The 15,500-nt window shown below is 43.7% G+C and overlaps 1 protein-coding gene across 1 annotated transcript in view; it reads left to right on the plus strand.

Moving 5' to 3' along the window:
- The window catches only part of c2cd3 (C2 domain containing 3 centriole elongation regulator), a 173,547-nt gene that overhangs the window by 13,247 nt on the left and 144,800 nt on the right, over positions 1–15,500 (plus strand). The window contains exons 4-6 of the mRNA XM_038817737.1: positions 2,600–2,829; positions 4,989–5,170; positions 12,235–12,370. Coding sequence (XP_038673665.1) covers positions 2,600–2,829; positions 4,989–5,170; positions 12,235–12,370 — 548 coding nt within the window. The remainder of the gene's footprint in view (positions 1–2,599; positions 2,830–4,988; positions 5,171–12,234; positions 12,371–15,500) is intronic.

Here is a 15,500-nt window from a genome sequence, read left to right on the forward strand (position 1 = left end):
CAGTAATTTTGATTGATTGAAAAGACATATAAACTGTCAAGGTGTAGTAATTGGTCAGGTATTTAAAGTTTGGTTATGAGTTTTGCTGCTATTCATGTTCTTTACTATAAGGATAGGAAGTATAAAGTCCAGGTGAGTGTTGATTTCAATCACTAGGTAGCGCTATCTCCTGAGAGTCATGCATTTGTGGATCCAAGCTCTTGTAGGAATTTCAGCACATATTCCAGGTTCAGTCCAATTGTGGCATGTTGCATTGTGCGAACATTTGTCTCGGATGAAACAGTGAAGCGAGACACATTCTGGCTGATAAAGAATGTGTGACACTTTGAAAGCGAGCAAACAGTTCAATTTTCATCCCTCGATCAACATTACTAGAAACACACCTTCAAAAGGTGGAGACAGGATGAGGGGACTCTGACGGTTAGGGACGTGTAAATAGAGGAGTGACCCTGGGGGAACTCACAGAGAGGTTCCAGATGCCAAGAGAAAACGACTTGAGATACTTCCACTGCATGGAAACAACAATGTACCCGCAGATACCTCGTTAGTAGACGAATTCTGGACGTGGGTGACCTAGGGAAGGGAAACTGTGCAACCTTGTACGGGCTACTGTTGGAGGAGGTACACTTTCCCCTGGACGAGACAAGGAAAATGGGAGGAAGAACTAGGCATAGAGATAGGGAGAGGGCTCTGAATTGAAGCACTACACAGGGCAAACCTCCACGTGCGCAGGGCTGAAAGAGCCACAGGACAAAGCGGAAAAGAAAAGGGGGTGGGGGAGAAGGGAAGTGGCGGGGAGGCATGCAAGGAGAACGAGAGGGAAAAAGCCAGAGGGGATTGGTCTGATTGTTGGAGTCCAAACCAAACTGTAAATACGTGCTCTGACCAAACTGAGGATTGTAATATATGTATGCCGGCTAAAGAGAGGTCATGGCCACAGTGGAGGGGAGGAACGCAATTGCTTTAAAACAGAATTGATCATTTCAATTCCACATGCATTGTAAATATTCTACGTTTAACTGTTAACTGGAATGCTTGAGTTTAAATTTTAGTACAGGTTGCCAGTCAGTTTATGGATTCTCTGAATGGAAAACAAAGTTCTTTTCACTTAGCAATTTCCCATTTGACAGTCCTTTTAGTGTGAATGCTGTACAACTGTGCAGCAGAATTGTATTCCACTATAATCCAACCCCATCACTCTCCACATCCCTCACTCCACTCTTATGGTCAAGCCGGGGGGACAAACCTTGGTTTAATGAGGAGTGTTGAAGAGTCTGCCAGGATTAGCATCAAGCATACATAGAAATGAAGTGCCAACTTGGTGAAGCTCCAACACGGGATTGCATGCACATTAGCCTGGTATCAACAGTTAAGCGATCCTACAGCTAACCGATCCGATCAAAGCTCCACAGCCCTGCCACATCCAGTTGTGAATGGTGGTGGAAAATCAAGTAATGACTTGAGGAGGAGAAGCTCCCTGACCAGCCCCATCCTTTGTGATGGAGTGCAAAGGACAAAGCTGAAGTACTTTTAGTCATCTTCACCCAGAAGTTCTGAGTGGGTAATCCATCCTGGCCTCCTCCTGCAATCCCTACCATCACTGAAACCAGTCTTTAGTCAATTCAATTCACTCCACATGATGTCAAACAGTTGAAAGCACTCGATACCACAAAGACTATGGGCCCCCAAAACATCCTCGTTCTATGCTGAAGGCTTAGGCTCCAGAACTGTGCTCAAGTTAAGCTGTTCCACTGCAGTTATGAACTAGTATCTACCCACTTGAGTGGAAAATTTCCCAGATTTGTCCTGTCCACAAACTGGACAATCTAACCTGCCATTAACTTCTGCACCAGCCGACTTTTGATGATTAGCAAAGGGATGTAAGGGGCTGGTTTAGCTCACTGGGCTAAATCGCTGGCTTTTAAAGCAAACCTAGGCAGGCCAGCAGCACGGTTCGATTCCTGTACCAGCCTCCCGAACAGGCGCCGGAATGTGGCAACTAGGGGCTTTTCACAGTAACTTCATTGAAGCCTACTCGTGACAATAAGCGATTTTCATTGATGGTTCTATCAGCATTTACTCAATTTTGGTCCTGAGGACGTCCCCGCTCCAGACCTCATTATAACCGAAGCACTGTTTCACAGTAACTTCATTGCAGTGTTAAAAGCCTACTAGCGACAATAAAGATTATTTTTAAATAGTCGAAGCACGGACAAAAGAACTGAATTCATCTTAACATATGTCACTTAGCACACACAACTAGTTTGTTTGAAGTAAAGTAAGCTGCTGTATTGTTTTTGCATACGTGACTGTCTTGGATATACCCTTAATTTTTGCAGTGTTTTATTCCAAGGGCTAAACATGATTTTTTTCATACATGGGTACCATCCTAAAATCGCACAGCATTGTTATGTGATTAGCACTGTGCATAGTTTTCAGACTTAAATGAAGTCAATTCAGCCAGTCACTGTGAGAGGTATGATCTACCTATTACTTTATTTCATACTTCTTGAAACATTAGCAAAATATGTCACTGAATTGTCACATGTTATTCTTGCTGATCATTAAAACAAATTTCTATAATTGGTACAAATTTTAGGTATCACTTGCTCTGGAATCTCTGTCAGAATCTTGCGACAGCAGCAGTTCTATTCCAAACACAGACGCAAGTGTAGATGGTGCGATTTCAGCCCAAAGCTCTGGGGTACTGCACACTTCACGGACAGGATCCTTTGAAAATCTCATTGAATGTTCTGCTCCTCGTAAATCATCCATAACCAGTGCAAGTGGAAAGGAGTCGCTGTCCAGTAGCACCTGTAATACCCCAAGGTAATGGCAGTAAAATAAATCTTCTGGGTCTGTTTTGAGTCCGTGTTTTCAATAATATTTGCCAGTGGTCACTTTGGGTGGAATTTAATGCCTTCCCCTGTCGTGAGTGGTGCATTTGACCAGGTGGTGGAGTGGAAAATGGAGGTCCTGCTGCCTTTCCGCCTCAGCCCTGATTTAGCCCTGGTGGGGAAGTCTTATTAGCCTTCCCACTGCCACCAATTGAGGCCGTATTCACCAGCGGTAGGAAGGAAACATGCCTTGTGGGAAGCCTGAAAAGCTAACCTTGTCAGGCTTGCTTGTCGGCTTCTGGGTTGAGTTGGGGGAGACGCTCAGTGCCTGATCAAAGGACCCAGCAATGGGGAGGGGCTTGCCTACTGAGATCCGTTCCCCTACCTTACTGCCTACCCTAACCTCTTGTAATTTCCGTCCTGCCAGCACGTGTCTGCAACCTGGGTCCCTCGGCAATCCTGGGTCTCAGGTAGGTGATTAAGTAAAGGTGTTTATGTCTGCGATGTGTATGATGGGAACTTTCTGTACAATTTATTTTGGTTAGCTTATTAACTGTTATAATCTTTCCTTTGACTACAGTATCTAAATTCCTGCCTTGAATTTTTTATTTTATTCGTTCATGGGATGTGGGCATCACTGGCTGGGCCTGCATTTATTGCCCATCCCCGAGGGCATTTAAGAGTCAACCACATTGCTGTGGATCTAGAGTCTCATGTAGGCCAGACCAGGTAAGGACGCAGATTTCCTTCCCTAAAGGACACTAGTGAACCAGATAAATTTTTACGACAGTCAACGATGGTCATTATTGGCGTAGATTTTTAAAAGTTGAATTCCAATGTCACCATCGGGTGTGGTGGGATTCTAAGCCAGCCTCCAGAGCATTACCCTGGGTTTCTGGATTATTCGTCCAGCGGCAATGCAATATGCCACTGCCTTGTATAAATTCTTCTTTATAGTGTATCTTGCACATTGGTAGTCCAGTGCAATTTCTGATGCAACTTGAACCTAACACAGCAGATTTTTCAAACAGTAAGTTACATGAGCTTGTCGCAGAAAAATACTTTTCATTGTACCTCTGTACACGTAACAAAAAACAAATCCAATCCAATGTGGGGGGATAGATTATGTGTATCATTAGTGGTATAAAAGATACAGGACTGACAAATAATATTTATAATGTGCTTGTTTTTCCACAGTCATTTTGCAGGTGCACCCAGGCCAATTACAACACACTCCAAAATACCTATTGACTGTATTTGCCTTCCCCATACCATCCTGAACCACCGCGTTTCATCTGCAAACCAGTCGCACATCCCCAGTGCCACTCCTTTCAAACTCTACTTGCACTCTCCACTGACCATTTCTCTCTCAAAAGCAGATGCATGCTTTGCTCATCTTAGTTGCTCTTTTTTAAAAAGAAAAGCTAAGGCAAAGAAATTTAGTACACTAGTGAAGAAATATGTATGAAAGCCAAACAAGAATTCAGTCATACAGAGAATGAGGGTAGGAGAATCTATCGAGGGCAGCATGGTAGCACAGTGGTTAGCACAGTTGCTTCGCAGCTCCAGGGTCCCAGGTATGATTACTGGCTTGGGTCACTGTCTGTGCGGAATCTGCACGTTCGCTCCATGTCTGCGTGGGTTTCCTCCGGGTGCTCCGGTTTCCTCCCACAGTCCAAAGATGTGCAGGTTAGGTGGATTGGCCATTATAAATTGCCCTTAGTGCCCAAAAAGGTTAAGTGGGGTTACGGGGATGGGGTGGACGCGTGGGCTTGGGTGGGGTGCTGTTTCCAAGGGCTGATGCAGACTCGATGAGCCGAATGGCTTCCTTCTGCACTGTAAATTCTATGAAATGGAGAGAGAAAAGCAGCCAGTGAAAATCTGAAAGCTGCAATCACCAGAGTTAGAAATTGAAAGGAGAGAGAAAAAGTTAAAGATAGGGAAAGAAGCAGAAAGCTTTCAGGAAGAGGCACAGTTATTGTTCTTTGCGGGTGATAAATTGATTATTACAGTCAAATTTATTTATTACATGGAAGTAAGTTAGAAACCTTGCCTCTGGTCTGTAGTTCATTTGAAGCAGCGAAAAATGTAAGAAAGAAATTGATTTTCAGTTTTAAAAATATGTAATTTTCTGTGTATTTTTCTCTCTAGAGGAAGAGACCATGTGTATTTCCAGGAGAATGCCAAAATTACTAAGACTGCTTCCTCTGAAAATAAGCAGCCCCTCAGTTCAGCCCCCTATATTCCTACGGAGACGCTTGAGGCTGCAGGCGAGCGGATTGAAGCACGGGTACTATCAGCAGATAGCCAAACTACCAAAAACCTTATTTCGGGTACGTTGCTAACCTAGGAAAATTCTTAAATAGCGGCAGAAAAAGCTCAGCAGGCGAGGCAGAATCTGTGGACTGTGAGGAATAAAGTTAGTGGGCTGGATTTAACATTGAAGATGTGGGAAATGCATGTTACAAACAGTGGGCGTCCTGCCCCACTGCAACCACACCAACTGCAGGATGGTTTTTCTTTACCCAGAGTATGGTAAGCCTGTGCAATTCGCTACTACAGAAAGCAGTTGAGGCCAAAAACATTTTCTATGTTTTCATTAAGCAGTTAAATATAGCACTTGGGGTGAAGGGGATGAAAGGGTTTGGGGCGAAGGTGGGATTAGGCTATTGAGTTGGGTGATCATAATGAATGGCATAGCAGGCTTGAATGGCCTCTTGCTCCTATTTTCTATGTTTCTATGGGTGGTGGGAGAGTCTTGCAACAATATTGGCAGGTTTCTCTGTATGTCCAGCTGGCAGGCAGGGGATCCCTCCTTAAAGAGCCGCCACGGTTTTGCCATCTCCTCCCCCATGGCATGTTAAACCTTAGCCCCGCACCCACCGCACCAGGGTCGAAATGATTCAGTACAGCACATCCTGTGTTGGAGGATGCCAGCTTCTGATTTGCCACCAGCTGTCTGAGACGGGACATTGTCTCCAGTCTATTAACAGCCAAATTGACCGCTAAATGAAAGCCGGTGTTCCCCTCGGTGCACTCTCTCCACCCCACCCATATCCTTTTTAGTCAATGCTTGAGAATCCAGCATCCCGTCTTATTCAGTCCAGTGCTTGTGATCCTTCACTAGAACAGTCCTGATGAAAGGTCACAAATCTGAAATGTTAATTCTGTTTCTGTCTCGGCAGATGGTGCTAGACCTGCTGAGTATTTGCAGTATTTTCTGTTTAAAATTTCAGATTTCCAGCAAATGCTTTTGCAACTAAAGAGATACCTAGCTAAAGGTATTTAAATAGAGACAGCTGCTGGAGAGCCTGAGATTAATTGCTTCAAAGAAGTAGTCAGGATTCTTAATGACGCAGATAAATTGCACCCTGATAGTATGTTCAGATTGTGAAAAGCTGTAGAACACAGGCTCAAGCTTAGGAGAGTTAAAATGCGCAGGATGAATATTTGGAATCAACTACCCTGGAAGGTGGTGCAAGCAGGTAGCATGGAAAATATAAGGAAGAATTGGATAGAGTATGGCTGATTTCAGCAGGACTTGTCTTGGGATTGGCTGCTTGGTCTCTATGGCCTCTTCAGTGCTACACATTTTTTCGAAGTGCAATTTTCTGATGCATCTTGGTTAAGCTTTGCAATCCCAAATTGAGGAATATTGACCATTTTAATAACCCCCAAGATCCCATGTTTCTTAGCTTAAACATGCGGAATTCTCCCATTTTGAATGTCCTGTCTTTGTGCCATATTGAAAAGACATCCAATATCACTGACCCACTACTGAAAGAAAATGGACTTGCTGAGAGCGGAGACGAATCTCCTGGAACGTTTTGAGGTCAGAAGATAGACCCCCTCCAGGACACATAATCTGGAAGATCCATCTGCAAGTGCTCCCTCAACCCATTGCTGTGGTATTTCAGGATTGTGCCTCTATCCTGAACTCCAGAGCAGCCCCAGGCGTTCAGATGGGTCCCAACATGTGCGGCACAATAGCACAGTGGTTAGCACTGGCTCGATTCCTGGCTTGGGTCATTGTCTGTGCAGAGTCTGCTGATTAATGCACTGAAACTCATGGTAGGAGGACAACAAAATGCTGTTTTTGATGGTTTTACACAACTGGTGGGGCATTGTGTTTTGAAATTTTGTTTTCAGCTCTCCCATGCCTCCTGCAGGATAATTTACCATCTACCATGGTGGGATTCAAGCCTAGAACCCCAGAGCATTGCCTGAGGTTTGTGGATTACCAGTTCAGTGACCGATACCAATAAGTCACGGGCTAACTCATCAACAATCACCGTACGACAAATTGCTGTACGTTTAAACACATTCTTTGCCAGGACATTCAATCAACATGTTACATGTTTAGTTTGAGTTACCAGAAGGTGGCAGCAAATGCCACTTAATACAATAGGTGAACAAAACTTGGCTTCTATCATTTTTTTCAAGAATTCATATTGGTACTTTCCTCTGCATTTTTTAAAAGACGGCCACAAATGAATTGTTTGCAACAAGTTAGTATGTCATCCTCTCTGCTTCACTCCTCCATTCCCTCTCTCTGTTCTTCTCTGCTCTTGCATTCCCACCATCCCTTTATGCTTTCCCGCTTTCCTCAATGCTATTCCCTAAATAGACCACTATTATTACATTCTTGCAATTAGTGCCCTGTTTATAACATTTCTTTCATTGTCACGGTTAGTAAACATTATCCATGCACAGTGTTCCTACAACTCTCTTTGAGACCCACCAATAAAGTTCCCATCCTTTCAGCAGCAAGATGTGTTGAATCATGCTTGGAGTACTTCCCACAGTTCTAATTGTCATATTACAAAAATAATATAAAAGTCATAGAGTCATACAGTACAGAAGAGGCCCTTTGGCCCATCGGGCCTGCACTGACAAAGCTACACTTATCCCACTTTACAGCATGCCCCATAGCCTTGAATGTTATGACATTCAAAGTGCTCATCCACATACTTTGTTAAGTACCCTCTCGGGCAGTGCATTCCAGACTCCCACCACACCCTGGCTCAAAAAATATTTTCCTCAAATCCCCTCTAAACCTTCTGCCCCAGTCAAAATTATGCTCCTTCGTTATTGACCCTTCAATTAATGGGAACAGCTACTTCCTATCCATCCTCTCCATATCGCTCATCATCCTACATGCCTTAATCAGGACCCCCTTGGGCCTTCTCTGCTCCAAAGAAAACAATCCAAACCTATCCAGCCTCTCATTGTAGCTTAAATGCTCCATCGCAGGCAACATCCTATTGAGTTTCCTCTGCACTCTCTTCAGTGCAATCACATCCATCCTATAGTGAAGCAACCAGAACTGAACACAGTCCCCCAGCTGTGCCCTAACCAAAGTTTTGCATAGCTCCAACATAACCTCCCTGCTCTTATAATCTATGCCATGACGATAAAGGCAAGTGTCCTGCATGCCTTCTTAACTACCCTATTAACCTGTCCTGTCGCCTTCAGTCATCTCTGGACAAGCACTCTGAAGACCCCTCTGTTCCTGAACTTCCAAGTGTCCTGCCATTCATAGAGCTTCTCTTGTTACTCCTTCGAAAGTGCATCACCTCACATTTTTCAGGGTTAAATTCCATCTGCCACTGATCTGCCCATCTAACCAACTGTCTATATCTTCCTGCAGCCATAGCTCATCTTCTCCACAAGTAACCATCCTGCCAGGCTTTGTGTTATCCGCAAATGTACATATAAGGGCTGGTTTAGCTCAGTGGGCTAGATAGCTGGGGCGGCATTCTCCCCTACCCGGCATGACGGAGGGTGCCGGCGTAGGGGAGTAGCGCCAACCACTCAGGGGTCGGGCCTCCCCAAAGGTGGGGAATTCTCCCCACCTTTTGGAGGCCAGCCCCGCGCCGGAGCGGTTTGCACCAGAAGACTGGCGCAAAAAACCGGCACCCCCGGCAGCGGGGCTGGCTGAAAGGCTTTCGCCGGTCGGCGTATGCGCCGGCAGTGATGTCAGCGTCACTGCCGGCGCATGCGCGATGTGGGGTTCTCTTGCGCTTCCGCCATGGCGAAGGCCGTGGCGGCCGCGGAGGAAATTAGTGCACCCAGGGCACTGGCCCGGAGTCTGAGCGGGGAGCCCCGATCGCGCCGCAGATCCCGCCGTTCCAGAGGTGGTTCAAACCTTGGCGGCGGGAGAGGCCTCCCAGCGGCGGGACTTCGGCCCATCTGGGCCGGAGAATCACCGCAGGGGCCTCTCGGATCGGAGTGGCGAGATTCCGCCACCATCACTTCCCGGGTGGCGGAGAATCTCTGCCACGGCGGGGGCGGGATTTTCGGCGGCCCCAGGCGATTCTCCGACCCTGCTGGGGGTCGGAGAATTTCGCCCCTGGTTTATGATGCAGAACAAGGCCAGCAGCATGGGTTCAATTCCCGTACCAGCTTACCCGAACAGGCGCTGGAATGTGGCGGCTAGAAGCTTTTCACAGTAACTTCATATTTGTTATATTTTAAATAATGACTTACCTAAAATATATATATTACTCTTGAATCCACCAGGCTGATTAAATGATTAATAGTCTTTTTGTTGAAAGATGAACTATTTAATGAGTAATAATAAACTGAGAGTCCTTTTACTCAATACTAAACTAACGATAAAGAATTAAAGTACAATACCGATAACTATGCACTATTTTCTTTTCCAACCTCTGAAAGAGTGCTGTACATGGTACCCTAGAGTTGTAAACCTCTCTCTCCCCCCCCCCCCCCCCCCCCCCCCCTCCCCCAGGGTCCTCCAGGTCTTCCATTTTTCCTCGCAGATCCTTGTTAATCTCCACCACCTTCTGCATTTCCTTCCCCATCGACGTAAGTTGATCACCATGCTGCAATAATGTCTCCTCCACTTTCTTCAGCGCCTCCCCTTGCTCCCGCACCTCCGCCACTGCACTCACCACTGCTATCGTCACCGGGGAAATCGCCTCCTCCACCAGCACACTCAAAACCTCCCTCATCTCCTTCCTCATTGTCTCCATGTATTTTGTAAACTGCCTTTCGAATTCTGCAGCCATTATCTTAGTTATTTCTTCAGCCGTAAGCAATGTGGCCTCTCCTGATGCTCCAGCCTCCATTTTCCTTGGTGACCCCGCGGTGACCTTTCTACTCCCCGACGAACTTTCAGCTGTTTTCACAGCCATTTTCTTACTGGACCTCGACATATCCCTTCCCTGCTCTTTCTCCTGGCCTTCACCGCCTTCGCTGCCCCTAGGACCGGGCGTCAATCCCCGACAATGCTGTTCCCGAACGGGAGCCCTCCAACGCGTGGCTGCCTCCCGTCAGCCGTCACCGCTTCTTCAATGGCCTTGGTGAGATCTTTTCACAGTTGTTCTCTCTGCTGCTAGAATTCAGCTTTCATAAAGGCCCTCAAGTCAGCTTGAGGCCTTTAGCTCGCCCTTCCCCCACCTGCATGCTGGAAGAGGCTTTTGTCTCTGCTGTAGCTTCAGCCAAATCTTTCACTGTTTCTGTGGGTCTAGTAACCAAGAAACATACCATTCCTGGGGGAAAGCACTCCTCCAACATTCACCTACGCCTTTTCATCAAAATTCCACCCCGTATTGCTTAAAAAAGAGCTCTTTTCTGTAACCTTGGGCAGGAGCTGCCTTGTGTGTGACCACTTACTCCATGGTGCACACCGGAAACCCCCAAATATGCACTATTATAACAAACTAGTTCTAACTTCGCTCATCCTAGCTATTCTATGTCTTGCTTGTTCAGTGTTCTGAATCACATCATCATGCCATCTGCATCATCTGACTTAGAAAAGGCGGGAAACCAGTTCTTGTGGTATCTGACTGTGAGCCATCTAGTGTTGAAATGACTGTACTACATTTACATACATTGATCATGTATATTGATATCTGAATATCACTACACTTGTGACAAAAGGTTATTATTATATTTCCCACACTCTCAGCTATTAAATAATAAGGGATTCAGCACTAATCCCTGTGGTATGCCACTGGACACCGACCTCCAGTCATACAAGTAGCCTTCTACCATCACCCTCTGTCTCCTACCACTAAGCAAGTTTTGGATCCAATTTGCCTAGTTAGTTAACTTGGATCCCATGTGCTTTCTTTATTAGTCTTCCATGTGGGACCTTGTCCAAGGCTTTGTTGAAATCTGTACAAGCTACATCAGCTACACTACCCTCAGCTACACACCTGATTATCTCCTCGAAAAATTCAATCAGATTCATTAGGCACGACCTCCCTCTGACAAAACCATGCCGACTAACCCTGATTAAATCTTGCCTCCAAGTGGAGATTAATTTTCTCTGTCAGAATTCTCTCCAATAGTTTACCTACCACTAATGTGAGACTCACTGGTCAGTAATTTCCTGGTTTATCTCTACCACCCTTTTTGAAAAGTGAAACCACATTAGCTGTCCTCCAGTACTCTGACACCTCCCCTGTGGCCAGAGAGAAATAAAAAATTTGGGTCAGAGCCCCTGTAAATTTTCTCTCTTGTCTCCCACGCAGTCTGGAATACAACCCATCCGGACCTGGGTAGTTATCTACTTTTAAGCCCACTAAAACCTCCAGTCCCTCCTAACTCCTTTTGTCAAAGTGTTCAAATACCTCATGGTCCCTCTCCCCAAATTCTGTACCGACATCCTCCTCCCGGGTGAAGTTATGTATGAAGCTCTCGTTTAACACCCTACTGTGTGTGTGCGTCCGTCCGTCCATCCGTCCACATGAAGCTGTTCACAGTCTCTTGTTTGAAATCTGCTAATCATTATCCTATTATTATTGCACATGTTGGTGCATTGTCTACATATCTACTCCTCTATTACCTACTGACTGTTTGGGGGCTTATAATACACTTCCAGCAATGTGACTGACTCATTTCTTATTATTAAGCTCTACCCACAAAACCTCATTTGAAGACCCTTCCAAGATATCGTCCCTCCTTCCTGCAGGAACTGACTTCTTAATAATGCAACACCGCCTTCTCTTTTACACTCTTCCGTGTCTCGCCTGAAAATCCCATACCCCGGAATGTTGAGTTGCCAGTTCAGCCCTGTCTTCAACCACGTATCTGTGCTGGTAACAGTATCACTATTTCACGTGTCAATCCAAAAACATTAGAGGAAATGTAAAAACGATTTATAAGTATGCTACTGCAAATACTGAGCGCAGAAAAGACTGAACAGACAAGGGCACTGCAATCCCTATCCCATTCCCCCACCAATTGACTGCTGAGTCTTCAGTTTCTAGATTCCGACTCATTTCGTGCCATCCTTGAAACCCATCTCATTGATTAAGCACCTCGAGACATTTTTATGTTTAAAATGTTATATAACTGCACACTGTTGTTATAGGGGATGTGAGTCTTTGCACCTGTCTGTTTGTTCATTGTGCATTCTTGTTTCTAGTTTTGTTGGACCGAGGGAGCAAACTGCGAAATGCAATGGTGATTTCTGCTATGAAAACAGTTCCCAATGGTATGTCTGGATTGGTGGACAGTCCTTACATGGTTCCATGTGAGGACGTTGGCATGTCAAAATCAAAGTAAGCTTGATGAAACGTTCAACTGTTAATGCTCTTTTTGCGCCTTTGAATTTGAAGCAATCACAATTTTTATCCTGAAAGCTAACCAAAAGAACGATGGCAACCTTTTTGTAGAGAAATGAAGAGTAGGAGTGGCTGAAGTGATCTCTTCACAGTACTTGTCCAAACTACCAACTGATCTAGTATTTTTTTTGATGTGTAGCATTTATGGTTTTGACTTCACACTCTTCTATACTGGGATAAAATAGATACAAAATATTAGCATTGGTTAGAGTTTTTCCCTAGTCCATGAATGGGATCAGTACTCGAATAATAGCCACTGGGGTAAAATATCCATGTTTCATTGGGTCATTTGGTTTGAGGTACATCACAATCTTGTACGGTTGTGTCCTGAACTTGTATTTAAAATTATGCATTCTAATAGGAGTCACTAGATGATGATCAACCATGAGAATACCAGCTGGAAGTTGGTGAGGCCAATTCTAGGATGGTATATTTAGTTTCCATCTAAGAGGACTGATCTCTAGTGAGCATCTGTAAGATACTACAGTTCTGTCTCTGCATCTGTAAGGTAGTACGATTGCCCTCACTATTCCTGCACTGAAGGAAAAATACCCGCCTAGTTGTTTTCCACTGATCATTTGGCAGAAACCCTTCTTGGAAAGTATGTGTGGAAGACCGGATGATACTAGCTGTGATGTGCTGCATGATCAAACAATTTGTCAGTATTTGCTCTCTAAGTTCACACATGATGCACAGCCATCTGGGCAGCATGTCAGAGATTGCCAGCATCCTTCTGAATTATATAAGAACTTTATATTAACTGGTCTTGAATAATTTTGAATAGGTTCTGAACGCAATTTGCGATAGCAAGAGTCAGCATCTTCAGGCAAGAAAGGGAGGAAATAAACCAATACACTGAGAATCAGTAATAAATAATGGGTCATATTTTATCATGATAGGGTATCTGAGAGTTGGTCAGACATTCCGTTGCATCTTTCGATTACAAAAGATTTCATGGCAATGCTGAAAGTCTGAGATAACCTTGTAGTGAGAAAAACTGGGCATCTGGGACCAGAGTGAGCAGGGCAAGAAGTTGTCCATCTCCTTAAACAATCAGAATGAAGGATTGTGAAATCAACTGCATGAGGACCAGGTGACGAAGCATACATTAAAGTGAATGAATGGAATACTAAATTGGGCACTAAAGAGAAACCAGGTGAGGGAAAGAAAGATTGGATTAAGACAGACAGAAAAACAAAGACAACATTGAAAGATAACTACTTTGAAAATTGTACGTCTACAATTAGAACTGAATAAATGAGTCTCCACATTTTTATAATAGTTAATTTTCAGGAAATAATTACTATTTAATACATCATAAGAAGGGTACTTTGAAATGGACATAATTTAATTCCCATATACCCCATAAGTACAGCACTTCACAGTATTTAATGCATCTTAATATTAAGACAGATAGCAAGATTTTTTTTTCCGGATGCAATTGAAGGATGCAGGAGCTTATGGATTTTTGATTTTAACCTCCCATCTACCTACCTCTTATCTGAAGCTGAGGTACAGTTTGTGCACAAATAATAATATACAGCATTGACTCCATTATTTTGGGAGCAAATTATAGCCTAATGCTAACTGTATTTCGGAATTTAAACAACATTAGTGATTAATAATGGGCTGTGTAACAAAATATAGATAAGATGTACAATAATTCCATCAATTTTTGGTAGAAAACATAGGTTAATATTGTCATGAAAGGTCTGCACTTGATATATTCTCTTTGCAACTGCTAATAGACCTGTCCTTAAATGTCCATTAAAATTTAATATACTGCAGGTCAGTGCAAACAATGGATGAAAGGAGAGATAAGCTATCTGATGTGCAGTCTCGCTTGTATTGAAAGAAGGGTGAAAATTGAGATGGTTTCTCATTGTAGCTTTTTAAAAAAAAAAAAATTCAATTCCAATTACATTGAGTTCAATTATCTGTTTATAGTATGAGAGACCTCGGCAGACAGTGGAGAGGAATGGTGCTGCAGTGCATATTCAGCATTTATACCACTGCACTATGAATGATTTGCTTTGGTCTGACAATGTATTGCACATCCTAAATTTGAATAATTTTGAATCTGTTCTGAGCTTGATTTGTTCTAGTGTATCTTAATTTGAAGTTTGGTCTGTTTTATTAATTGAATAGAAAATTATGAATATTGAGCAAATGTCAATAGAAAGCAATACAGCAATGTAAGTTGCTTGAAGTGAAAATACGATTACAGAACCATAAGACGATTGAGGATACTAACATACAAGCTACTTTCTAAAGTAATTATTTCTACAGATGCAATGTGTTACTGATTTATTTTTCAGGCTTAATTGCAGATAATTGCTCCATAAACTTTAAAAAAAATCTTTTTATTGCCATTTTCAACATTATGTACATTGACGTTCGTGTTTATTTATTGTACAGTGTAACGCACAAAAGGCGTTTATCTTACTTTACTTTATTTACAGATTGCTGTCGTCTAGTTCGGCATATTCTCCCCCATCCCCACATTGATCCATAAACTTCTAATTGCATCATTTTGGCAGCATGGTAGCATTGTGGATAGCACAATCGCTTCACAGCTCCAGGGTCCCAGGTTCGATTCCGGCTTGGGTCACTGTCTGTGCGGAGTCTGCACGTTCTCCCCGTGTGTGGGTGGGTTTCCTCCGGGTGCTTCGGTTTCCTCCCACAGTCCAAAGATGTGCAGGTTAGGTGGATTGCCCATGATAAATTGCCCTTAGTGTCCAAAATTGCCCTTAGTGTTGGGTGAGGTTATTGGGTTATGGGGATAGGGTGGAGGTGTTAACCTTGGGTAGGGTGCTCTTTCCAGGAGCCGGTGCAGACTCGATGGGCCGAATGGCCTCCTTCTGCACTGTAAATTCTATGTAATCTATGTAATCATAATTGTTAATCCTTGAATATCAGTCACCTTGTACATCAAATATTTTGTACATCAAATATTTCGGACACCAATGACTCCCATTGCACCCACCACAGATTAAAGAAGAGCTAGTTGAACATGAAGTAAAACTACTTATCAGGATTACTATATTAAAAACCTCAATTGCCCACT

Source organism: Scyliorhinus canicula, chromosome 14, assembly GCF_902713615.1.
Source record: "Scyliorhinus canicula chromosome 14, sScyCan1.1, whole genome shotgun sequence".
Lineage (NCBI taxonomy): Eukaryota > Metazoa > Chordata > Chondrichthyes > Carcharhiniformes > Scyliorhinidae > Scyliorhinus > Scyliorhinus canicula.